A 27,083-nucleotide genomic window follows, 5' to 3' on the forward strand; every position below is an offset into this window, starting at 1 on the left:
AAATGGAAGCAGATGCTACTGCTTGTAAAATGGGCAAGGCAGCCTGAAAACCTCCTGTCTCGTTAGGGTTCCTATTGCTGTGATAAACCCTACGACCAAAAGCATTTTGGGAAGGAAAGGGCTTCTCTGTTTACAGCTGTAGTCTAGTCCGTTATGAAGGGAAGTCAGGGAAGGATTCAAGGCAAGTCTCAGTCAGTGTTCAATTACCATGAAAAGACACCAGGACCCTGGCAACTCTTATAAAGGAAAGCATTTAATTGGGGCTGGCTTACAGTTTCAGAGATTCAGTCCATAAATTTGGCAGGGAGCGTCACGGCACACAGACAGACATAGTACTGGAGAAGGAGCAGAGAGTTCTACACCCAGCTCTGCAGGCAGCAGGAGAGAGAGAGACTGTGGGCTTGGAATGGGGCTTTTTGAAACCTCAAAGTCCAAGGCCAGTGACACACTTCGTCCAAGAAGGCCACACCTTCTTGTCCTTTCAAATAGTATCACTGCCTAGTAACCAAGTATCAAATCTATGAGGCTATGAAGGCCATTCCCATTCAAACCACCACAAGGCAGGAACCTGGAGGCAGGGCCTGAAGCAGAGGCCATGCTTTCTGGCTTGCTCCCCATGGCTTGCGCAGTTTGCTGTCATATACAACCCAGGACCACCAACCCAGGGGTGGCACTGCCCACACTAAGCTTTGCCCGCCTGCAGACTTGCCTACAGACTGTCCTATGGAAGCATTTTCTTAGTTAAAATTCCCTCTTTCCATAAATGTCTAGGTTAGCATCCAGTTGACAGAAATCAAGCATCACAGCCACTGTAGCCTATTGTATGGAACTGTTTAGGACAGGCCCAGCCTGCTTTTACACGGTCCTCACTACATCACACATAAAGGAAATATGAGGCGAACAGGGCTCAGACAGGTGCTGGAGAGAGTTCAAGGGCTGGAGGCAGGGCCTTCAGCAGAATGTACCCCCACATCCCTTCAGTCATAAGGACTCAGCATAGAGCTTTATGTATGGCAAATTGAACTTGGGCTTTTGGGAACTCTCTAGATATTTTTGGCCCGAGGTTGGTTGAAACCCTAGATGTGGACAGCTGTTTTACTATTTCTGCTTAATACAAAGGTAAACTGAGACTTGGCGCAAGCGCACGAGCTGTCCAAGATTACCTGGTATAGCAAGTATCTAAAGATGGGTCCGGATGTTTTGCCCCTGGCAATACACACATGTCACTCCCTCCCCTTTAAAACCGGAGATCATGCCAGGCGGTGGTGGCGCACGCCTTTAATCCCAGCACTTGGGAGGCAGAGGCAGGCGAATGTCTGTGAGTTCGAGGCCAGCCTGGTCTACAAGAGCTAGTTCCAGGACAGGCTTCAAAGCCACAGAGAAACCCTGTCTTGAAAAACCAAAAAACAAAACAAAACAAAACAAAAAAAAAACCCGGAGATCATGTCCCACCTCCTTGAACCTGGACTGGGTCCCCAACTGCTTTACCCAACAGATGTAAGAGAAGTAATGGGAGGGTCTTAGAGTTCCCACATCAGGAAGGTTCGGCTTACTGGGCACAGTGGTTCACACTTATCCCAGCACTTGGGAGGCTGAAGAAAAAGGAAGGGACCAAGTTCCCCTGGGCTACTGAGTGAGAAGCCCAAAATATGGAGGAAGGAAAGAAGCAAGGGAGGGAAGGAGGAAGGAGGAAGGAAGAAAGGAAGGAAAGAATGAATGAAGGTAGGAGGAGAAGGTGAAGGAGACAAACAGGAAGAAAACCAGGCAGCCTCTGCTTCTTTGTTTTGGAAGACTCCATGTTGGAGGGAAGCCCAAGCAGTAGAGTGGAAAGGCCACCTAGAGGAAGGCTGAGGCCCTCAGATGGCAGACCCAGCTGACTCCAAACTCACACACAGCTTTCCGAAGGTCCTGGTGCTACCATAAAGGTGACTGGGCCAATAACATACAAGGCAAAGACTCATTTCCACTCAGCTGTGCAAACTGTAAAGTCCTGAGCATCACGGCCACACCTTGCACAGCTTTGTGTTCCTCACTTCATGTGTCATGCCTGGGGTGAGAATGAATGGCACGGCCAGAAACACGGGTGTGTAGGAAAGCAGGCGTGGCACTGAGAAACTGCGGACAAGGATGCAGGTCCGAGCCGTCACTTCCCTGCTCCCAGCGTCACTGCCACTTTCTTCCCCTTCTCTCCGTCTTCTGCTAGGTACAGCGTCCTGGCCCCCAAGGGTCGAGATAGGATAATTCAGCTTCTGGTGGCAGGCTGCATCCTTTGTCTCCCAGGTGGGAAGCTGGTACTGCCGCTATCACCTGGGCTCTTATCCCTGGACTCAATCAATCCCCCTTTCAATCCCCAAGTCCATCCTCAGGACCGTCTGCTTCTGAGGGTCCTAGTCTCTACCATGCTGCTCTGCCCATAGTGTCTGGTCTATGGAGGGCAGTTAACTCCTTTTTTTCTTGTACATATCCCTATATCCACCCTGGGCCTTCCTCCCCAAACCTTCAGAGCTCAGAAGAACCCTAGGATGTCTGTTGTTTGTTGTTTGCTCTCTCCCTCTGGGGGAGTCCAGGCCACACGCAAATAATGTTATTAAAGCTGGAAATGACCTTCAGAATAACTTAGTCCGAAGCCTCCATTTTATAGAAGGGCAAATTGAGCCCAGAGAGAGTGTTAGCCCAGCTACACACAGGGTCTACGCTAGCCTCTGGCCCCTGGACTTCCAGACATGGATCTTCTTCTTGCCCAGGGAACAGTACAAACACTGACTTGGGTGGTCTCTTGTTATTGTTTGTGAGGGTGTGTATGGCCCCTTGGTACCCTACAGCAGGCAGTGTTTGGGTGGCCAGGAACTATTCCACCATCCTTTCCTAAGAATTTATCAAGGATCTGAGGTCTCTGATATGTAAGACTCCAGCACCAGTGGGTGGTAACTCCTTCAGGCGAAAGGCTGAGAACGGTTTCCATGGAGACCACCCAGGCTCTGGTTTCCAAGGTAACACTTACATGAGGTTACAGCAGCCTCCTATTTATGTCAACTTAACATTTCCAACGGCTCTATTCTTTTGGCCAAGCCCAAGCTGAATGCAAGGCTTCCTTTCTGGGACAGTAACAATTCACGGGCCAGAGGGGAATATAGTGAGCTTTACAGTTCGCTGAAGGGGAGGGCATCTCTGTCAAGAGGCTTCCTCCAGCCCAGGGGCAGGTGCACAGAGACAAGGTGAAATTCTGACAAGACATGGGAGGACAGGAGTCCTGCAAGGAAGGCAGGGGTCACTGATGCGTTTTGAGGCTTAGAGCATCCGTTCAGAAATAGCAGAGGCAATAGCAGTTGCCCATCTGTGTGGTTAGCTTTTTTAAAACTTCCCAAATGGGAGAAACGCGCACCTACAGCCACACACCTGCCACCACTTCACCCTAATTGTAGATTTTAGAGAAATCAGCACAGATAAACCAACCTCACAGTAACAGGAACAAAACATTGCCCCTTTTGTGAAACCCTGTCCCAAACAGAGAGCCGCTTCCAACCTCTTGGCATTACTACAACACATATTCTTCTTATACGTATATTTTTATATGCTTGTTGGTTATATCTACAGGATATAAAGAAATTTCTCAGAAATTTCTGGGTCAAACCAAGGTATCACATTTGAGTGCTGGCGCTGGCCAAGGAGGGTTTATACAAATGTGAAGAGACAGGTTGTTATTAAGGTTTGCTTGTTTGGAAAAAAAAAATCACAAAACCAATTCCCCCAACTCAATCTATGAGACCAGTCAAACTCTGACATGAAACCCCAACAAGGACTCTACGAGAGGAGAAAAATCCTATCTGATAATCAATGCATATCTACAACTCAAGAAAGCACTGGAAATGCAGCGCAATGGTACAGAAGAATCTAGAATGCACAGTGGCCAAATCAGTGATTTACATGAGCGTCAAGAGAGTAAGTCAATGGATTAATAGAAAAATTTGATAAAATAACTTATTGCTAATCTGACATAAAACAAAAAACACTTTGAAACAAGAACACTCTCCTCACATCTGAAAAACTATACCCAAGGTGAACTTCTTCTAAAGTCAAGAGCCACGTTCTTGGGGCTGTTACCACGATCCCTGAACGTCTTGTCGGTGTGGTAGACCTAGAAAGAAGTAAATCTTAGGGCTGAGGTTGTGTCTCACCGTGAGAGTGCTTGCTTATCAAACACAAGAGAGTGATCTCCAAGTCTATGATAAAATAAAATAAATTAGGCAGAGGGAAATGAAAAATTGAATTATTTGAAAGAACAAAATGGATTCATAATCAGGAGAATGAAATAAATTTCTTAGCATAATAAGAAACACAACCAGGCTGTGGTGACACACGCCTTTAATCCCAGCACTCAGGAGGCAAGGCAGAGGCAGGTGGATCTCTCTGAGCTTGAGGCCAGCCTGGTCTACAGAGTGAGTTCCAGATCAACCAGGACTACATGAGAAATTCTGCCTCCAAGAAAACAAACAAGAAAAAGAAAAAAAAGAAAACACTTAAGTTTGGTGGCTCAATATTATAATGCAGATTGTGTTTTTATAAAATGGAACAATAATTTACATATATTAATAGTAATAAACATAAAGAACTTAGGAAAAAAGCTAATTCATGGAAGTTTTGCCAGAATTTCACTCAGGAATGGAAACTGTTTTGGAAAACATAAAAAGTCAAAATTTAAAAATTTTAAATATCCTGTTGATAATAAAATCATAATTTCAGCTCCCCCTCAGTAGAGCTATAGCTTTAATACAAGCCCATTACAGAAACAGAGAGTTCATGAAATTGGATTTCTGCTCTTTAGTGTGTAGGAGGAACAAAGGGTCACAAAAAGACACTATGGCGCTGGAGAAATCAATACAGGAAGCTCACCCTAGCAAACAGCTAGACTTGTTTTCAGTATGGCTCATAGCTCAAATGATAAACCCAGAGTAGAAAGCGCTGAAATGGATCTTATGCATATGGAAATGTGTAAGGCATTGCATCGATCCATGAAGACATACACTGTAGCTCTGTGGAGAAAGGAAAGAAACAAAACAAAGAGAAACCCAGAATACATGCTTATCCCTATAGACCACACCAAAGAATAAATTCCAGGGAATACATCTTTTAACTTTTTAAAGATTTATCCTTATTCACATGGAGGTTTCTGTGTATTGTATGTGTAAGACCGTAGGGGCTAGAAGAGGGCTTAAGATTCTCCTGGGGCTGCAGGTGTAGGCAGTGTGAGTCAGCTGATGTGGGTACTGGGACCTGAATTCAGATCCTCTAGAAGAGCAGCAAGTGCTCTTTTTGTTTGTTTGTATGTTTATTTATTTTGTACCTATGCATGTGCCCTTGCATATATATAGAGGTCAGATGACAGCTTTTGAGAGAGAGATGGTTATCTCTTTCTACTGTGTAGATCCTGAGTACTGAACTCCCACCAGCAATGCAGGAGTGTTCCCTCTTCCCCACAACCTCTCCAGCATAAGTTGTCATCAGTGTTTTTGATCTTGGCCATTCTTACAGGTGTAAGACGGAATCTCAGAGTTGTTTTGATTTGCATTTCTCTGATGAGCATTTCCTTAAGTGTCTTTCAGCCATTTTAGATTCCTCTGTTGAGAGTTTTCTGTTTAGCTCTCTACTCCATTATTTTATTGGATTATTTGTTCTTTTGATGACCAATTTCTTGAGTTCTTTGTATATTTTGGAGATCAGACCCCTGTCTGATGTGGGGTTAGTGAAGATCTTTTCCCATTCTGTAGGCTGTCGTTTTGTCTTGTTGACCATGTCCTTTGCTTTACAGAAGCTTTTCAGTTTCAGGAGGTCCCATTTATTAATTGTTTCTCTCAGTGTCTGTGCTACTGGGGTTATATTTAGGAAGTAGTCTCCTGTTCCAATACGTTCAAGTGTACTTCCCACTTTCTCTTCTATGAGGTTCAGTGTGGCTGACTTTATGTTGAGGTCTTTGATCCATTTGGACTTGAGTTTGCAGTAAGTGCTCTTAACAGCTGAGCCATCTCTCCAGTCCATCCAGAGGGTTAAAAATAGATAAAAAATGGGGTTGAGGAGATGGCAGAGTCAGGGAAGGACTAAATGATCACGAGAACCTGAGTTCAAGCCCAGCATCCACATAAAAATCTGGACACGGTGGTACTTGCCTGTAATTCCAGTGCTAGGGACGCAGACACAGGAGGATCTCTGGGGTCCACTAGCCAGCCAGTCTATCTGAATGGGCAAGCTTCGGGGTTAATGAGAGATCCTGTCTTAGAAAGCTTGTGGAGGTCTGAGGATGTAGCTCATTTGGCAGGGTGCTCATCTAGTCTGCACAGAGCCCCGGGTTCGATCTCCAGCACCACATAAACCAGGTCTGGTGGCTCATGTCTCTAATTCTAGTGCTCCGCAGATGGAGGCAGGAAGGTCCAAAGCCCAAGGTCATCCTCAGCTACGCTGAAAACTGGAGAGCAGCGCTACATCATCATCACCATCATCATCATCACAACAACATGGAAAATGATTGAGGAAGACACTTGACATTGATCTCTGGCTTCCCTGTGTACACACACGCAAAGTACACAAACACAAGCACATACATTTACACAGAAAAAAAAATACAATTCAAAACTCAAAGGATCAGAAGAACGCTGTAGGATAATGTCTGTCTAATCTTTGGACAGGATTTCCAAAACAAGATGTAACAGGTTTATGCAGAATATGGATTAACTCTGACTACAGTGAGGTGAAGCATTGCTGTTCATACATGAGACCACAAGGGAGGAGAGATAAACCACAAACTGGGGTATGAGATTAGTCGCCCATTGAGGACGGAATATAAAATGACACAAACTACATTAAGGATGCCCGCAAACTAATGAGAAAGTAAAACAGCCCATAAAATAGGCAGAAGACCACAGATGGTCATAGGGAAAGGGAAATCTGAGATCCAATAGGTACACCAAACTTTCTCCAGTTTCCTGGTCATCAGAGAGATGAAATTAAACTCATAATGAAAAACCGTTTTGCTCCTAAACCATTGGCAAAATGTCTCAAGGATGCTCGGTGTTATGTGTTGGGCAAGGATGTGGAATAAGAAGCATTCTCTAGAGCAGCCGAGAGTGCACAGTGGCCAACGCCTACACACAACATTCCAGGCTGAATTCGTGTGAGATGAACATTTGCTTGTTGTGTGAGCCATTGACTCTCCTTCCTTACATAAAAGAGAAGCCCTTGTCCACACACTCCAGAGGCCCCATCAAAAATGTTCCTTAGGAAGTACTGCTTAGTATGCTTACTGCTCTTCTAGAGGACCTGATTTCAGTTCCTAGGGCCCATGTTGGGCAGTTCACAACCACTTGTAATTCCAGCTCAAGGGACTCTGATACCTTCTTCTGGACTCTCAGGCACCTGCACTTACATGTACACACACAACTTTCTTTTTTTTTTTTTTCATTTAATTTTATGTGTATTGGTGTCCTGGAGAGCACCTGGAACTAGAGTTACAAACAGTTGCAAGCTGCCATGCAGGTGCTGGGAATTGAACCCAGGTCCTCTGGAAGAACAGCCAGGGTTCTGAACTGCTGAGCCATCTCTCCAGCTCCTGATATGCACATTCTTTTTTTAAAAATAAGATTCATTTATTTATTATGTATACAGTGTTCTACCTGCATGTATGCCTGCACACTAGAAGAGGGCATCAGATCTCATTATAGACGGTTGTGAGCCACCATGTGGTTGCTGGGAATTGAACTCAGGACCTCTGGAAGAGTAGCAGTGCTCTTAACCTCTGAGCCATCTCTCCAGCCCCCGACATGCACATTATTAATGATAAAAATAAAATCTTTAAAAGATACTTATGAAGGCACTCATTCTAGTTGTAAAAACTCAGAATTCAAAAGGTCATCATTAAATTGCTAAGTTTCGTATTCATACAATGGGCTGATTATAATGGACTGTAAATATGAACTCAAGACTACAGACGTCACACGGGCGAATCTGGGAAATTATTAGGGGCACAAGTGAGTCAGAAAATAAAACAAAATATTTTGTGGCCACTTGTATAATTTAAAGCAAAACCAAAAGCAAGTTGGGGAGGAAAGGGTTTATTTAGCTTACACTTCCAGATCATAGTCCATCAGTGGAGGAAGTCAAAACAGGAGCTCAAGGAGGGCTGGAACTTGGAAGAGGAGCTGATGCAGAGGCCATGGAGGGGGCTGCTTATTGGCTTACTCAGCCTTCTTTCTTATAGAACCCAGGATGACCAACCCAGGGATAGTACCACCCACAATGGGCTGGGCCTTTCCCCATCATTCACTAATTAAGAAAATGTCGTACAGGCCTTTCTACAGCCCAATCTTATGGAGGCATTTTCTTAACTGAGGTTTCCTCCTCTTAGATAACTTTAGCTGGTGTCAAATTGACATAAAATGAGCCAATACTCATGCTTTTGTATTAGTTCATGTCTTAAATATGGAGGACAGAGGCTGAGCATGATCATAGAGGAGTCTCCTAATAGACTGCCATAATTCCCTGCCTCTGGCTCTGGGCCTGGATGCCTTCCCAATCTCCAGAGATGACTCACTTCCACTCCCCTCGAAACTGAGCATGTTTTATGACTTGTCTTTATCAACAAAATGCTATCCAGGGCTGGAGAGATGGCTCAGAGGTTAAGAGAATTGCCTGCTCTTCCAAAGGTCCTGAGTTCAATTCCCAGCAACCACATGGTGGCTCACAGCCATCTGTAATGAGGTCTGGTGCCCTCTTCTGGCCTTCAGGTATACACACAGACAGAATATTGTATACATAATAAATAAATATTTAAAAAAAAAAACCCAAAATGCTATCCAGTAATACGCTGGAACTCCTAATCCCAGGCCTCAAGGACTGGTGGCTTACGTATCCTTTCCCTTATGCTCAGCTGATGAACTATCAGGTACCAGGGAAGACTGCTGAAGATAAGCGGCCCTTGGAGGCTGAGTCCATCTTGCATGTCCAGCTCCAGTCAAGCTTCCCCAGCTGAACACAAAGCGGGCGTAATCAGTTACTGCTGTCAAGCTATGTCCATCACCAGACTCAGCTGTCAGCTTGTTCTCAAAAAGCCAAAGACACCACCATCAATAGGAAGAAAATAAAAGGTATTCTAAAACTGGTCCCGAGAAGAGAAGGAAGCATGGTTCCCCAGAGCACTGTCTTGGAGAGCTGGAGTACAAGGATTTCCATAGAGAGGAAAAGGGGGCACAGTGTGCAGAATGGTGAATGCCAGATAAGGTTCAGTGGGGTCTGCAATTGTCTTCTTCATCCATGGTGTGGATTTCCTCTTTCTGCCCTTTGGTCAGAACATGGTTATTAACTTAGACCCCCAGAGGCTATGTCCTGCATTTATTTATGCACACATAGTTGATTGTCTGCAAGTTAAGCCTCAAAGCACTTTATATGTTTTATTAGTTGGTACATAAAACTGAAGAAGGGGGCCAGAGAGATGGCACAATAGTTAAGAGTGTGTATTGCTTTTGCAGAGGACATGAATTCGATTCTGAGCACGCATGTTGGACAGGTCACAGTAACCTATAACTCCAGCTCTAGGGGATCTGATGTCCTCTTCTGGCCTCTGCAGGCATTTCCACCCATGTGTGTTACACACACACACACACACACACACACACACACACCCCTTTCAAAAGTAGAGCTTAAACTGGGCAGTGGTGGCGCACGCCTTTAATCCCAGCACTCAGGAGGCAGAGGCAGGCAGATCTCTGAGCTAGTTCCAGGACAGACTCCAAAGCCATAGAGAAACCTTAGCCGGGCGGTGGTGGCGCATGCCTTTAATCCCAGCACTTGGGAGGCAGAGGCAGGCGGATATCTGTGAGTTCGAGACCAGCCTGGTCTACAAGAGCTAGTTCCAGGACAGGCTCCAAAACCACAGAGAAACCCTGTCTCGAAAAAACCAAAAAAAAAAAAAAAAAAGAAAAAGAAAAAGAAAAAGAAAGAAAAAAAACAAAACAAAAAAATAGAGCCTATACACCCTGATACACTCTCGAGTTCTGGACATCTATAGAAAAATTATTCAACAATCAGCTTATCTATTGATTTATTTATAGACAGGGTCTCTCTACATAGCCCTTGCTGTCCTGGAACTCGCTCTGTAGACCAGAGGTCTTGAACCCACAGAGATCCACCCACCTCTGGCTGCCAAGAGCTGAGATTAAAGGCCTGAGCCACCACACCCTGCTCAACTATTAACCTGTTAATCGTGTAGGGGTGGGGTCTGTCTTTAACATTTAGAAAAATGGGAAAGGGAGGGGACATTGCTTTTCAAAGGACAACTTGCAGAGTGGCTATGTGACAGTCTTTTTTTTTTTTTTTTTTTTTTTTTTTTTTGGTTTTTTGAGACAGGGTTTCTCTGTGGTTTTTTTTTTTTTTTTTTTTTTTTTTTTGAGCCTGTCCTGGAACTAGCTCTTGTAGACCAGGCTGGTCTCGAACTCACAGAGATCTGCCTGCCTCTGCCTCCCAAGTGCTGGGATTATAGGTGTGCGCCACCACCACCCGGCACGTCTTAAATCTCGTGGGTTTCTAGGACATATCACTTAGTACGTTTTCTATCTTATGGATAACACCACACTAATGATGTCAAGTATTTCGAATGTAACAAATGCTTCATGACACGAACCACACCACCAAATGAAAACTCCAACCCTGACTTGATGTGTAAAAATGTTCTCACTAGTTTTGATCTGTGTTCTTCACAACTGCAATTAAACATCTCAACCTATTCACAAAAACAAACAAAAAGCTTTGAAGTGAGGTGGTAGCGGTGGGGGCACACTCCTTTAATCCCAGTGCTCAGGAGGCAGGAGGATTTCTGTGAGTTCAAGGCCAGCCTGGTCCACAGAGAGTTCCAGGTCAGCCAGGACACACAGAAACCCTGTCTTGAAAAAAATGAAACAAAACCCAAAACAAAACGAAACAAACACAAATTAATGAACAAAAAGGCGCTGGCCATTAAGGAGCACAGCCCTTGACCTTCTGTTTAGTTACCTCCCGGGTCCGCTGTTTACAAAGCTACAGTAGACTCTCGCCATATATAAATTTAAACTCTTCACTAATTCTTACTCAGTGGGGATGATGCTTATATTACACATAATTATTTTCCTTTATCTTATGTTTAAAACTTGAATCAATTTTGTTCAGGGAGGCAGGATCCAGGATTATTCGGTCAAAATGGCTAATCGGTTGTTTCACTGAAAATTACACACATGTCCCCACTAACCTGAAATGTCATGGGAAACCATGTATTAAATTTCCCTGTAATTTAAGCCAATTCTGGGTCCCCCACTGCGTCCCACTCTTCCTTTGCCATTCCAAACCCTGTAATTATTGCCATTTGTCCTGCGATGTATGTGAAGGGTAGTTCTTTGACCTTTGTGGGATTTATCTGGCTTTTCTTATGTTTACTTTCTCCCAAGAACCGAATGGGTCAAGTTCAAAAGCAAATCTGGCAAGCCTGGTGGACTGCATTATATTTAGAATATAAGCAAAACAAATCATACAAGAGGTCCTGTGTCCAGATAAGGTATATCTGTATGAATTTGACCCTCTTGTGTCCCTTGAGAGGTGTTGACATTGTGAACAGCACCAGGGTTTTGGGTCCCCACCCACCCTCAATCTCAGGGCACTGATTCAGTTTTGCCGCCTGTGTCCACTTAGCTAAGGCCACAGCCAGCTCTCTTTGCCTCCTTCCCTGGAGGACATGACCCTGTGACTATTTCTGATCCACCAAGAACAATTGCTAATTTCCTAGGCATTGTGGCAAATATGACGCTGTCCTTGTGCCTGAGGATGTGCAACAATGATGTCATCTGTCACAACCCATACAGTAGGTGCTCTGTTTCCTGAAGCTCTCTGGATACTTCCGGCTACAAATGTGAGCACTTGGCTCAGGCACAATCCAGGGGATCTAGGAAGACAATGGAGGGGACACCCCACCCCACACTCCCTTGCTGACTTAGGGAATGCCAAGGCTCATTGGTTTCTTCCTGTCCACTGCTCCCGCTACTTTGTCCTCAGAGAAGCCACAACACAACCCATAAGATTACCGCCCCCAGCCCCCCCCACCCCCCCGCAACTAGCCACAACACCAGGGCCAAAGTCGAAGCTTTATTTTTTTTTTTAATTTTCTAGACACTTCTGAAAAGAGATCTAATAGAGAAAATATACAAAGCATTTGAGAGCTTCACCGCCATGGAGAACCCAGGTCTGACCCGAGGCACCAAAGCCTCACCCAGGCGGCCAGCACGAATATCGGTATAAACATGCAGAAGGAGGAGGAGAAACATCACGCACCCCTGGACAGAGGGGCTGGATCCAGAACGGAAGAGGAAGCAGGGACCAAAGTACCAGGTGGCTCTCCTTCCCGCCTCCATCGTTCACAGAAGCCAAGGCATGGAGGATGCATGGGCTCCATCCGCTGCCCAGGGCCTGTAGCTTACCACAGCTGTACCCACCTGCTCCTGGGCTCCTAGGTGCCAGACCAGGGCGGCCCAGCTCCTCCTTTCTTTGGTTCCACTCAGAACAATTGTGCTTGGCAGACTCATTCCCACCCTCAAACTCCAGGCTCCTGCTGGTGGGACGAAGGCCCTGACCCCAGGATAGCCACCTTCTCTTGGGCTCTGAAAGGTTCAACCCAGGACACATTTCCTCATCCTTCGTCCACACTTAGGCCTAAGAACCAGGAGAACGGAGGAAGAAGTGTGCTGTGCAAGAAAAAAAGTCTTTCGGGACTTCCCCAAATGTGGGGGGCAATTTCTGAACCCCATGCCAGGCCTTGCCCCTGCCCCAGGCTTTCACATGTCCAGCCCCTCCCTTTAGTCCTTCCCCTTGGCCCAGCCACTGGGGAGCTGACTTAAAACAATGGGTTACCGAAACCATCTTGGGCAACTGTCCCCTCCCACCTCACACCTGAAAGACAAGCAGTCTCAGAGGTCCCCTCGAGAGATCACAGCCCTGGTACGGGGAGAAGGATGGGGCTGGGGCTGGAAAGGATAGTGGGACATGTCACGTCTATGGAAAAGTGCCCAAGTTACAAGCTAAGCAAAGGGAGGAGGGGGGCCAGAGAGTGGCCAGAAGGAAAGAGAAGAGGGCAGGGGTGGGCCTGGACAGAAGGCCTCACACCACCCCGCAGATGAGCGTCTCCACCACAAAGGTGTTCTCAAAGTGGCGGATGGCATTGCAGTCCTTGGCCCCACGTTTGTTGATCCCTGGGAAGAAAGAGAAAAGTCCCCGTTAGGCCTCTGTCCAGGCCCAGAAAGGTGGCCCAGCCTCTGAGCCTGAGAGAACCCTGGGACCTGGGAAACCCAGAAAGTGATATACCAAAACAGCGCCATGAGGTAGGAGGGGCTCCTAAGTCCGGCTCAACAGGTGCCTGCCACAACTCTGCTATAAATCTTTAGGGGTGCTACTTTAGCCTGTGTGCCTCAGTTTCCTTCAAAAGGCACAGTTAGTTAGAACAAAAATGATGCTGATAACAATGAGGATGAAGTAAGGGAATCTCCGTAACATCTTAAGTGTTTGATTGAAATTTGTTGCAGTTAGGTCATAACTGCTGCTGGGACAGCGGGGGCAGGTTCCTGTCAGAGGCTGCCCGCTTTGGAGCCCGGGGCACATCTGTCACTCACGCCTCCGGGTGGCCCGGCGTCGCAGTCGGTAGGTGTCCTTCCCGTTGCACAGGTGGTAGATGAAGGAACCCAGAGCCTCCTTGTCACTGACATGCTCCGTCACCACCATCTCCTCCTGGATGATGTACGTCTGTGGGAGGTAGGTCCCTCTCTGCGGAGTGGGGGCAGGGAGTGGTGTCAAAGCGCAGGGTGGGCACCTAGGCCCCTCCCACTGCATACAGTCCTTTCTCACTCCCGGAAGCCCTTTGGTACCCCAGGCTGGTGCCCGTCCTATACTGTGGTGAGCTTTGTCATGTGTGCACAATCTGGCCTCCCACCTGAAGGCTCCTAGGGCTAGGGCCTGCATCCGCTCCCCTCACTGCTGACCCAAAGCATGAACCTGAATGCTAAGGAAGCCACACTTGGCGTTCTGTGAGTTGGGGAGAAGAAACGGAGAAATGGCTCTGAGGATGTGGCCAGAAAATAGTGGAGAAGTGATCTTTTTGGGGTGCAGGGACTCCCCCTTTAGGCTTGGCCTCCTCAGGGAAGGGGACAGGTACAAACAAGATACGGCCACCCACCTTCACATTCATGAGGAGTTCCCAGAAGTTTCGCGGGGGTAGCACAATGGTGGTGTTGAGTTCGATGACATAGCACTTGTCCAGGGAAATGTCATGGTAGGCAGTGAGACCCTGAGAGGGAGAGAGTTTTATTTTTTTAAAAAATGCTGGGAGGACCCCGGCGGCAGAAGGCAGGCAGCGGGCTCTGGGACGGCTGCTGATTCCCCAGCTGTGGCTGGTCCCGGGCAGGGAGACACACGGCAGGCGGGCAGGAGACAGAGACATGGATAGATACAACACGTAGAGCGAGGTTGATATTTATTTAGGGGGTTATAGAGGAGGAAGGGAGAAAGGGGGACAGAGAGAGAGAGAGAGAGAGAGAGAGAGAGAGAGAGAAAGAGAGAGAGAGAGAGAGAGGAGAAAAGAGACAGAGAAAAGGGGAAGCGGAGAGAGGGAAGCGCAAGCCAAGAGGGGACAGTGAGAATTCAAGATGGTGAGAGGAGGGAGGGGCCGCTGGGAGTGGGCGTGGCTTGCCTCTTAAAGAGCCGAAAACCATAACAGAGAGTATCTGTCAGTCTCTGTGGAAGGCCAAGGCCTGGCCCAGGCCAGCGTACTGGAGGCTTTCAGTCAGCTGAGGCCTGAGTCCTACTGTGCCATTGATGGGGCCTGGGATCTCAGAAGTGGTACCCCTCTCCCGTCCCCCAAGTTCCTGGATACCCAGGTAGGAGCAGCCCCTCCTCCTGTTCCTCTCTAGACTGGTGGATCTGTCTGGGGTTTCCAGAGCTAGGTGAGGATAAGGGCACATGACTTTATCCCACCATGCATTTCATCAAAATGGTGAGGTGTAGTTCTCCTGGGGGAGAAAGCTGTCCTGGGACACAGGAGCAATGTTCCTGACCACCTCCGACCACCCCAGCAAGGTCCCTTGTCTCAGGGAAGAATGCTACACCCCAGGACCCAGAGACCATTGCTGCAGAACACCCAAGGGAAAGCAGGGTTAACGGAGTTGGCTAATAGGTTCTGGGAGGGCTAGGGAAGAAGGCTGGGGCCTATGTCTCACTGGTCTCAAAAGCAGCCGGAGGCGAGAACGGTGACCTCAAGGAGGAAGAAACTGACTGGAAAAAAGCAAGAGGGAACCTTCCAGAGTGCTGGCAGCGAGCCTGACTTTGATCGGGGTGGCGTTACACAAACAGACTCCCACTCAGCTGGACACTCTGATGGTGCATATACAAATGCGAGTAGCCCGGGACATTGGCCTCACAGGGACGGTCAACCCTAGTGACCATCAGAGGACAAAGCAGTACACTCTCACTCCAGTGTACCACTGGCAATAACTAACAGTAGAACCTTCATAATAAAAGCCGTATCACTAACAGTAGAACCTTCATAATAAAAGCCATATCTAAAGGCCAGTCAAGGTGACTAAAGACATCTGCTGTACAGTTTATACACAACCCAAGGAGTTTTTGGTGTTCTTACTCCTTGCTCTGGGTCCCCAGAACTCTCTACTGCCCCACCCCAGATCCAAGCCACCTCCGAGCCACCCACAAACCAGCCTCACCCGTTGGAAGTCATGGATGATGTCTGCAGGGTCCCCACCACCAAACTGGGGCACGGGGACATTGATACGCTCATAGTTCTCCTCAAGATAGATCTTCACATCTTCCTCCAGCTCCATCCGAGTCCGGATCTGGGAGGACAGGGAGTCTTCGTAGAGCACGCCACAGTGGAAGAGGTTATCTCGGGCCAGCTGCACAAAGTGAGGGGAGACACAAACGGTCACACAGGGTGATGACATGGCCACGCTGCCTATCTGCCTACTTCAGACCTGGGAGGCGGAAGGGTGAGGGACCTAAAACTTTCTCAGAGACGGGGAAAACAGAAGAATGGGGAGGTAGGCTAGAGTTCAGGTCTGCAAGGGAGGAGATAAGCTGGGTCTTGGAGCAGTCACTTCAGCCTCTCAAATGGAGGGCAGGTTAAACAGGCTCTTAGGCGGAAGACTACTCTGAGCCTCAGTTTCCCTATCTGTAAAGCACATGATCCCGAAGGTCTACCTGGCCTCAAAGCCTTAGTCTATGAAATGGCCAGGCAAACAAGAAGAGGACCCTTCTGTGGATAGACAGAAGAGTAAATCCTATAGGAGGCTTGAGTAGGCAGGAGGGACAAGCCAAGGGATGACCACCACCAGGGGCCCACCTGCAGACACGTGAGAAGAAGATAAAGTGGGAAGGCGAAGAGCTCTAAGACAACGCCGCATCCCCCTCATGCTCTTCCCATGGCCCTGAGGCCCTGCCCATCAGGCAGATGGCTTCATCACCTTTCATCCAGGGGCAGTGGTATGGCGCTACTGGTGACAATTGAGTGATGGGGCCACCACTCTGCCTTCTCTAGGAACTCCAAGACATGTAATGGGCAGAATTCCCTCCCCCTTCTCAGTCTGAGGAGAAACTCTGCTGGGATGATGAAACATCCTGGCCACATGGGAGGCCCTGAGGGCTCAAGGAAGCCCAGGAGAGACCTAATGCCTGGGGCAGACCTGATATGACTATCAGATCAACCACAGACTGACCCAGGGACAATCTGGAACATGTAGGGTCTGGGAAGAGAGGGGACAGAGCAGGGGCACCACTGAAAAATGCCAAAAGAGAGAGAGTCCTGCACCAGTGAGGGAGGAGACACCCAGCAAAGACCAGTCATGAAGGTATAGATAGCTGCTTTCAGGGGAAATTCCAAAGGTGCGAAAAATGTGGGCGTTGAGGTCCCCAGTGGACGGAGCACAAACTCCCACGTCATTTCTAGTGTGGAAAAACTAGATGACCACAGCCTTAAAAGCTTAAGGGATGTGGGGGTGAGCTGGGTCCACAATGACCGGAAACCCTAGTGTCATCATGAGCGTCCCTGTTGATACATCCATTCTTTATCTCTCAGTACTCAAGTATGGTGACCCCTCCTCTTCCCCGGGTCTGGGGAAGACAAGCGAGCTCCTCCACAGACCTTCCGTTCCTTGCAGCAGGCTGTGGTAAATGATGCGAAACCTGCCCCAGACTCAAACCCAAAGGTCCATGCAAGGAACAGTTAGGTCACCCGTGAAGTACAACCCCTACATACAGCGTCTGGGCTCCAGAGAGAATCATAAACTCCCACCTTCTCTCCTGGTGACAATGCCCCAGAGCGACACTGGCCACAGGTGGTGGGGGTGGGAGGGGGTAGAGAGGTAGGGATGCCGGGGTGGAGCCACCTGGACCCTTGCTTGACTCTCTAGAATAAGAGGTGACACAGACAAGGGGATGCTGGAAGGAATGAGGACTGCCCTCTAGGCCTGCCTGGGCCAGGGGCTGCCTCCTTTACCTCTGTCTTGGTGCCACCCTTCCCCCACCCACCCACCTGGCTCCTCACCTGAGCAAGGAAGAAGTATCTGTAGATGTACACAGAGGCAAAGACGAGGCCCATGAGCAGCACGACCATGCCCATGGACAGGTAGCACACGCCACCCACGGAGCCCCCTTTCCTGGAGCGGTGGCGAGGGGGGCGTTCCTCCTGTGAACAGAAGTGCCATGGTCAATGAGGTGTCCCAGATGGTACCACTTTTCTGAATTCCTCGTTCCCTAAGTGAGATCACCCCTCTAGCTGAGCTAGGGGCCCTGGGGTGGGGGGAGGGGCCAAGAAGGACAACACAGATTGTCTGAAAGAAAAGGAACCTTGATAATTTCTCCGGACCCCCTCCCCTTCCAGCTAGAAAGAAACGGAGACTTGCCCGGAAGCCCTAAGACTATTAGTCTGGATTAAGCACACACACTTTGAATTGCCTGAATTTAGATCTTGTTACTGAACCAGCTTCACCGATCTCTGGTTCAGTGGTTCTCAACCTGTGGGTCGCGACCCCTCTGACAAGCCTCTTTCTCCAAAAAAAAAAAAAAAAAATTTATATTACGACTCATAATAGTAGGAAAATTACAGTTACGAAGTATCGATGAAAATAATTTTATGGTGTGGTCACCCCAACACGAGGAACTGTATTAAAGGGTTGTACTATTAGAAGGTTGAGAGCCAGTGCTCTAGCCAGTCAAACATAAAATAGGGCACATCAGGCGGCCTGAGTGACTGGATGAGTCCAAGAAGTTCATGGGAACTAGAATGCTCCTGGTAGGTTAGGTGCCACTGTCCTGGGTAACAGGAAGCCAAGAAACGACAGAACTAAGTCAGGCGGTGGTGGTGCACGCCTTTAATCCCAGCACTCGGGAGGCAGAGGCAGGAGGATCTCTGTGAGTTCGAGGCCAGCCTAGTCTACAGAGTGAGTTCCAGGACAGCCAGGACTGTTACACAGAGAAACCCTGCCTCGAAAATCTGCTGCCCCCCCCCCAAAAAAAAGAATGGGCAGAGCTAGAGAGGGTCAAGATGTGACCCTTAGGTTGGAGGCACAGGCTGGGCCAGGATGAGGACAGTGTGTGACGGGGGTGTGTACCAGTTACTTTTCTCATTGCTGTGGACCCTGTAAGAAACAACCTGAGGAAGGTTTGAGTTCACAGTCCATCATGGTGTGGACTTGCACAGCACGTGCCCACATCTGGGAGATCAAGCAGCAGACAGATGGATGCTGGCACTCAGCGTGCTTCCTCCCCTTCCCCTTCGTACTCAATCTGGGAATCGGGCTAGGGCTACCCACATTCAGTCTGAGTAGGCTTTTCCCCTCCACTGAACGTCTCTGGGAGAACCTCCACAAACACGAAAAGGTAGGCTTTATTAATGCCCTACGTGTGTCTTAATCTAATCAGGCTGACGAGTGAAATCAGCCAATCACAGGCAGGTGTGGAAGCTTCTGGAAACTCCCAGGATGATGGCTGACTGTGGCAGGCAAGGGCTCTGGGAGGCCCAGAGGATGTGGGCACCGGGGCTTATCTCTAACCGAGTAGCCCTGGGCCTGCAATCCCCTGCCCTGAACTCTTCCTCCATTGTGTCAGGGAAGCCGTCATAAGGAGAGTCTACAAGATGAAATTTGAAGCATCAGGAAGCTCTCACTAGAGAAGAAACACAACTGTCTGGGAGCCTAGGCTACACGCTCCACAGGAGAACCAGCTTCAGGACGCAGGTTTGGGCTCAGATTGCAGGGCACTCAGACCCACCTCCAGGGAACACACGTCTGGGCTGGTGGATGGTCTATGATATGAGACTCCACAGGACAACTCTGCCTGAAACTGAACTTGAGGGCCACCTCTTGGCTATCTTTTTGCATGACCTCCCTTCCCCCACAGTAGCCCAGGCTGGCCTTCATTTACTCTTGGTGATTCTACAAGTACCACCAGGCTTGTTACTGCCTCTAGTGCCCACCACTTACCCTGTCTTTTACACTGTTCAGACATGGTCAAGAGAGGTCTAAGGTCAATAGTCACAGACCTCCCTTCCCAGCCTTGAGAAGATGAAGCTGACCGGGGAATGGAGTTTCTCCACAGGCCTTAAATAAGCAGGTCTGATTAACCCCTCCTCCAGTTCCAGCCAGGCATTGTAGAACTGGGTTGTTTCTCTTTCTTTCTTTCTAGAGGTGCTGGGTGGGTGAGGATATGGTTCTGTTTAGTTACTTAGGACAAGTTTTTATCTCAACACAGCAAAGGGGTCCTGGGAAGGTGCAGGAATGGGCTTGGGCCTTAGGAGTAGAGGTGAACCCCACCAGAGGGCCCCACTGTTTGGTACTCTCTAACCCAATCTCTAGGAAAAGGGCAGAAAATGTCTTAGGTTCCCACATCTCCAGTTGGGATCCTCCCACAAGATCCAACCTTGGCTACCTTGCACCCTTAAGGAAACTGGTCTAGGACAGCTGATGACCAGAGGGGCAAGGGGCTGCAATGGCTTTGCAACCGCACTTTGTGATAGGTCCTATGGGGTGACATCAACATCCAAGCTCCCTCGGCATCTCCCATGAACAGGCCACCAAGACAGCCAGAGGTGCAGCACTGGACTGTTCCTGTGGTCCTAAGAAAGGTGTCTACTGCACGTACTTTGTGGGAGCCTAGGCAGTTTGGATGCTCACCTTACTAGACCTGGATGGAGGAGGGTGGTCCTTGGACTTCCCACAGGGCAGGGAACCGGGATCACTCTTAGGGATGATGAGGGAGGGGGACTTGATGGGGGAGGGGGAGGGAAATGGGAGGTGGTGGCGGGGAGAAGGCAGAAATCTTTAATAAATTAAAAAAAAAACTTTGGAAAAAAAAAAGAAAGGTGTCTAGTTGTCTGGCATGGTGGCCAGCACTTGGGAGGCAGAGGCAGGAGGATCTCTGTGAGTTTGAGGCCAGTCTGGTGTACAAGCGAGTTCCAGGACAGCCAGGGCTACACAGAGAAATCCTGTCTTGAAAAACAAAACAAAAAAAGAAAGGTAGCTACCTTAGAGGCAGGAAAGACTGCCCTTTGGGCACAATACAGGCCGGGACCACACTGCAGCCACTGGGTCCAGGGTAGGGATGCTCCAGGGACCACCAATAGGGCAGCCATCCTGAGGTCACGTGAGGCGACCAGCCCCCGGGGATTAAGAGAGACAATGAACCTGAAAGCTCCTGGTGGAGGACAGAGTATGGGATAAAAATAGTAGATCTGTGGGCCAGGCCTTCCCTTTTTAGGGCCGCCGCCGCGGTGGCAGGCTGTTGAGGCTGCACGGTGTTTGCTCTTGTGCTTCTGGAAAACCAGAAAAGCTAGCTTGGGAAAGCTAGCGAGGGAATCAAATGGGATTGGGGGAGGGGATACAAGTGAGCTACAAGTAAGAGCCTGCTAAGCACATAAAAATCACAGGCAAGCTGAGGCCTTCCAGCCTTGTCCCTGCGGCGACTTCTGCAAGCCTTGGAAGCTCTGGCTAGTCCAGGTCTTCATGGACTGGGGGAGGGGACGGGAGGTAGGGAGAAGTCAGTGAGGACCAGCAAGATTGGGGATCCCCTCACCTTACCCAGTTTGTGTGGTTAACTATACACATTTAGCTAGACCAATGAAGGAGATCGAAATATTCCACTCTAAGTGTATTTCTTTGATGGATTCCCAGTTGGTTATTAGAGAAAGTGCGGCCCATGGCAGATGTGGGCTGATTCTGAAAGCTGCTCTTTTGGGGAAAGGAACTGACATCTCTCTGCAGCAGAGGAGTGCCCAGAGGCCCTGTCTCTCAGGTCCCATGCCTTCTAGGAAATCTCTTCAGGAAGCAGAGCAGGAGGGACTGACCTCAGACACACAGCTCGCCTTGCCTGGTCTTCTCACGGGTCACTGTTACCTGGGAAACATTCTCTGCCCCCTGTGTTCTCATCCCCTCCATAACTTGCATGGCCACCTCACCAGCTGCCTCAAATCCCTGTTTCTCTCTGTAGCACATTATACTACGTAAGCTTCAGCTATCTGGCCTTTTCTTTAAACTTTTGACTTTGTATATGGCTCTTGCATCAATGTGTATATGACATTTAGTTTGTTTTTCCTGTGAAGCCATTTCCTGTCAGATTATTTCATGGTCTAAAATTATCAAAATTATCAGATGGGGGGGGGTAAGGAAAGCCTAAATCTTCCTTGTGCTAACAATGGCTTTTGTTCGCCTCTTCTGAAACAAAGCTGGGGGCTCCATTATCATGCTACCCGTCCAACACTCTGGGCTGCTGAGCCAAACCCTCGGACACACAGGACAGAGCAGTATGACTGGATGTGAGTGAGGGTTGACAAGAAAAATCTAGGATGCCCCTGCTTGAGAACGAAGAGCCCCAACATGGCTTTTGCCTGCTGGACACAGTCAAAGCAAGCCAAGAAGGTTTAACTTCTAACCCTAAAAGCCTTGCTAACCCCACTAGGGGGTCACTGCAGTCTGGGATCTCATGCAAGCTGAGACCTTTGGGGTCCGAGGATCATGGGGTACCAGTGAAAGTGGCTGGGTGGCCAGTCAGCCTTCCTGAGGCAATAACCTCCACTCTAGCTGCTTCCCCATCTTGTCCTGCTGCAGACAGAGAAATGTTGCTCCCCCTCCCCCATGGGATAGCTATCAACAGCTAGGCATTGGGGGGCTCTCCCATTTAGAAGGTGCAGAGACGGCCCATATTGTTTCCAAGGCAACAAGCCCTCTGAGCAAAATGCCTCTCTGAGCACTCGTGTTAGGGATGCGAGCCAGATGTCTGGGGACCTGAGAGGGGCCTGGGCCTCAGCCTTCAGGCTTCCCTGGGCCTTTCCAACAGTGTGTGAGATAATTAGCAAAGCCAGGGGCAGAATGGATAGGAAAGCGCCACCTGAAGCAGCTCAGTTGCGATACTGCTCAAAGGATGATAGCTCGCTAGCTAACTGCTCCTCGGTAACAATGCCAAAATATGAGTGGATTCTGCTACAACTGCAGGCTTCTTGGCAGGAGGCAGGGAAGGACAGCAACACAGACCTTGCAGGCAGAGACAGAAGACAGAGGACTTTAAAGTCGCCCCCCCCCCCAATGCTATCCTTGGCATTTTTTCCTTTCCTAGGCTGCAGGCTGAAGCTCAGAGGCAAGGATGCCAAAGGGTGTGTGAGTCAGACCTACAGACACACTGAGGCTTTGCTGGGGGTGGGAGGCAGGCAAATGCCTGTTGTCCCTGAGCAAGAGGGCATAGATAGTCAAGAATCAAAGACTTCACCTGAGTATACGCCACACATAGCCAAGGCTCAGAGGTTTCTCATTAGTGACCTCCCACCCCTACCCACTCTAGCCTGAGGCCTCTGGGGTAGGGTGCAGCTACGAGGATCCCTGTGTTTGACTGGACCCAGAATCCTCTCTTCTCCATGCCAACAGCCCAGGCTTCTCCAGAAATCAAAAACCCAGAAAGGATCTGAAGCAGAAAGAAACAAGGCTAAAGGCTGGAAGAGCTCTCACTCACAAAGAAAGAACTGGAGACTCCCAGGACAGAGGGGAAAGCCCGGCTGTGTGGCTGAGTTTTTAATCATAAATATTTCTTCTCCCCTTGAGAAGAAAAACTCCCCCTCATAAGCAGTCTGCTGACAGCCTTGAACAGCAGAGCCAGGGGAAAACAGAAAGGAGAGAGAAGCAGCAGGGGGAGAGGGGGTGCAGAAAAACCCGGCAGAGCGACTCCTCTGGTTGTTCCCACTGTGCGAACAGGGGGAAGGAGAACGCTGGGCTGGGCTGCCTCTTTGAAGGTCACTGTGGTTCAACCCTCCCAGCCAGGAAGACCAGCTCTCCTAGCTGGCAAGGGACCCACAGACCCTCCCCTTACTCGTCCTCTGCCAAGAGCCCGAAGACAGGGATGGATGGACACACACACACACACACAGAGAGAGAGAGAGAGAGAGAGAGAGAGAGAGAGAGAGAGAGAGAGAGAGAGAGAGAGAGGGAAATTTGATCCACAGGTATGTGGGCTGAGGGAGGGGGTTACTCAAGGACCATTAATCAAAGACAAATGCCAAATCGAGAAGATTACAGAGCTGAGAAGATGGTTGAACTGGATGTTTTCTTCTTTGCAGCCCCCAGCCCTGGGGCCTGTCCACGTGCACACGTGTGTGCACAGTCATTGGGTGGGAGAGGGATGAGTCTGGGCCTCCAAAGGGAAGGAGGGATCACTTGGCTGCATGCTACCGCTGGGTGCAGGGGGTCCCAAACACACGCTTCAACGGCCAGCTTGCCATCCGCGGCCGGGCTGTGGCTGCAGGTTCCTCATTATTGAAGTCTAACTAATGTGTGGAGATGCTGGGTAGCTGTAGGTCCAGCTGGCTCCTCAACCACACCCACCCTTCCCCAGCCAGCCTCGGAACTTCCTTCTAGTCTCAGGTCTGGGGACAAAACTTGTTTCAGTATTTGCTTAGAAGTAGGGGCAGGCCCTGTCAGGGAGGGGGCTCTGCTGCAGCCCTCTTTCACCACCCCTGCCAACCCCCACCCCCACCACCCCAGGCCTGGACACAGGTTGACAGCAGCCCAAAGGCTCACATCTCAGGGCTCTGACAATGCCTCACGTTCCTTCTGGAACCGCAGCTGTGCAACGGGCCTCTGCCTGCCTGCTCTTACTGCTAGGCACCGGGCAAGGGGAAGTATGCCTGCTGGCATTGTAGAGCAAGAAGAAGCTTGCCGGAGTGATCTATCTTTCAAGATCCCAGGGGCAGCTGATGTAGACAAAGCCAACCCTCAATATCAACGGCCCCTTCACACCAGCTCAGAGCTTGGGCGAGCAGTGTCGTTTGAGTTAACCAATAAACAGTTCGGTCTCAAAGTGTAGGTATTTGAATCCCTCCTCCTGATGGCCCAGCCTGCTTCCCCCGAGCTCCTGCCAGCCCAATAGTGACAGAGGAGGCCGTTGGGCGGGCTCCAGGCCATCACCAACAGCACACAGGGCAAGGCAAGGTTGATATTTCCATTTCCCGCTGCATGAGGGCAGGGCGGGCTGCTGAGCTTCAGCAGCCTGAGAAAAGCAGGAAGCTGAACAGTGGTGGTGGCTCACGTTGCGCTGGTGGGAGGGACCAAAACAAACAAGCTGTCTCTTCGGAGATGGCCATTGAGAGGGGCTGCTGACGTGGGAAAAGTTCTGGAAAGCTGTCCTGGTGGGGGGCGATTCGAATCCATAAAAAAATATTATATGAAGAGCTATTCCAGGGATCCAGGCAAGCTCCCTCAATGACGAAGGAAAGATCTTCTCATAAGAAGAAAACACTGAAGGGTGGACAGTTGGCGCACAGAGACAACCATCAGTGGTCTTTAGAGGGCTGTTGTCGGAGGTTTTGCTTGAACAACAAAACCTCTTGTTTCTGGGACACCTTTCTTCCCCTCGCCTCGCCTCTGATCGCTTACACTGCATAAAATCCAACCACCTGGTCCGTTGAGGCTCGTATTTTCTGTCTTATTAGCGTGTGTTTTGTCTTCATCTGTAAACTGCCATCTTATTGCACAGACTTACATAACCAAGTCTTCCGAGGTTAATGAGAAAAATGTGTAATTTCCTCACGCTGGGCTCAGCCACCCTATCCAACACCATCAGCAGGTTGCCCTAGCATGTGCCCTGTGTACAGACCGCTGGGACTTCCTTCTCAAGGGGTGATAATGCCAGGAGTTGCTACTTACCAGTTCTTGGGGCCCCATACCCAGACTGGGAGGAAAGGTGAGGGCCCCTCCCTGAAGTTATAAAGGAGGCTTATGAGCCCCAGGGCAAACACTTAAACTGCAAACCGGTTCAAATATTCTAAAGACTCCCTGTCTTCAGATGAAGCTGCTCATGTGGGGGTGCCCAGGGACCCTTCAACCTCGGTCTGGGTGGCCACTGAATTCTTATTAGTGTATGAACTATTGGATGCTGTAGTGACTGAAACACAAGGGCTCGAGGGCTGCCCACGTCCCTGGCATTCTTCGGGGTCCCAGTCTCCTCTGACTAGCCCACTTCCGCATGACCCTCTCTTCTAGATCATTCTCCACAGGCTCACTAGAGCAAGCCTGAAACGGAGCTTCAAAACTTGATCTGCGGAGAAGGAAGTGGAAGGCCTTTTTCGGTTCTGCCTGGAAGGAAAGGTCAGAGCTTGATGGGCCCCAGGCCGCTTGGGGGCGTGTGACAGTGGACAAGAAAACACCCTTACTGGAGCAAAATGAAGCTCGGCTGGGTCAGCTTTTCTTTTCCTGTCCTCCCGTCAGTGATTGCCACGAGTCCTCCCCCACGACACACTCCGACACTGCACAGTTTTCCATGGCGGAAATGACTTGGGTCCCCTCAGAGGCGGCGCACACCGAGGCCACTCCGCACAAAGCCAGCAGAGTGACTAGGGATGCAGAGGGCAAGGGAGCAGTGGGGAGCCCACGCAGCCGGGAGTAACAGCGCAGCCGGAGGCCGGTGAAGGAAGGCTGACCCGCAGGTGTGACATGGGAGAAGGCTCATTACTTCAAGGGCTGCCGGTTCGAACACCACCATCCTTCACCCACCACAGTCCCCAATTTGGGAACCAAACCAATGTTACCTCCCCTTTTGTTACTAATCCGAGTTTCTCCCAGCAAATTCCCCAACTAATCAGGTCCCATAACCCCACTTTGGGGAAACTACATTCAACCCTCCTCCCATCCCCCAACCCAGGCACTGGCTTCCCGGCCCGTCCCCCTTGATTGGAACCAGATGCAAACCCTCATCAACATTCCCCAAACTTTCATGGGCCCGCCACCTTCCTTTATCTTGTAACTGGGCACCTCGAGTCCCCACATTTGTTATAGACTCTGTGTGTGTCCCCACTTGAGAACAGCATGGCTTTCGACTGCCGCTCTGGAGAAGGACCCAAGCAAGACCCTTTCCCAGCTGGGGATTGACCAGCCTTTCCAGACCGATTCCGCTCGAGGATCCGGGGTCTCTCTGGTTCTCGCTGCCACTGGGGAGTGCCTAGATTTCCCCAACACCCCGCCCCCATCCCCACCCCACCCCCCACCTGGGACCCGGTGCCTCTCACCCTCGCCGGCGTCAGCAGGATCTCCGCGGCCGGAGCAGTGGCCGAGGCCGAGCCAGACGCCGCCGCCTTGTCGGCCTTATCGGCCTTGATGCCCGCCACCGCGGGCTGGAAACTGATCTTCACCATGGCTGCGCTGACCCGCGCCTGCTCCCTGCAGCCTCTGCCTGTGCAACCTTGCTCAGCGACGCTGCCTCTTGCTGCGCTGCAGGCACCGGAAGTTTATATGGCTCAGAGAATCCTAGCCTCTATCCCCGCCCCGCCCCGCCCTCCACGGAAGGAACTGGCGCCTGCGCCGAGCTGCAGCGCTCAGCGCTGTAGCTGAAGAAGGTTGAGATTCTGTCAACCTCTCGCTCATATTCATTCATTCAGTCGTCGCGCGGGAGCTTGGTCCCCTACCTTCTCCCTGCCCATGGCCAGCATCTTCACGTGCCGTTCAACACGGCGTTGCCTGGCAACGTGCTTCTAACAAACTGTATCTCTCTTCTCT

At 49.7% G+C, this 27,083-nt stretch overlaps 1 protein-coding gene across 1 annotated transcript; it reads right to left on the reverse strand.

The window, feature by feature from the left end:
• Nucleotides 1-12,137: 12,137 nt before the first annotated feature.
• Nucleotides 12,138-26,818, reverse strand: Itm2c (integral membrane protein 2C). Its single transcript, XM_057763087.1, has 6 exons — nucleotides 26,597-26,818; nucleotides 17,603-17,743; nucleotides 15,768-15,956; nucleotides 14,228-14,338; nucleotides 13,668-13,818; nucleotides 12,138-13,250 (listed from the first exon to the last, which is right to left on the reverse strand). The coding sequence occupies exons 1-6, from the start codon at nucleotides 26,720-26,722 to the stop codon at nucleotides 13,159-13,161; spliced, it is 810 nt and encodes a 269-aa protein (XP_057619070.1). The 5' UTR covers nucleotides 26,723-26,818; the 3' UTR covers nucleotides 12,138-13,158.
• Between the last annotated feature and the right edge of the window lie 265 nt (nucleotides 26,819-27,083).

Source organism: Chionomys nivalis, chromosome 2 (assembly GCF_950005125.1).
Source record: "Chionomys nivalis chromosome 2, mChiNiv1.1, whole genome shotgun sequence".
NCBI classification, from domain to species: domain Eukaryota; kingdom Metazoa; phylum Chordata; class Mammalia; order Rodentia; family Cricetidae; genus Chionomys; species Chionomys nivalis.

What these genes read in the sequence shown, in the direction of transcription:
- Itm2c (XM_057763087.1), bottom strand. Translation starts at nt 26,722, where the DNA reads ATGGTGAAGATCAGTTTCCAGCCCGCGGTGGCGGGCATCAAGGCCGAT. An exon ending in TCCTGCTGACGCCGGCGAGG is followed by an intron (nt 17,744 to 26,596) that starts GTGAGAGGCACC and finishes TTCTGTTCACAG; the next exon opens with GAGGAACGCCCCCCTCGCCA. An exon ending in AACTCCTCATGAATGTGAAG is followed by an intron (nt 13,819 to 14,227) that starts GTGGGTGGCCGT and finishes CCCACTCCGCAG; the next exon opens with AGAGGGACCTACCTCCCACA.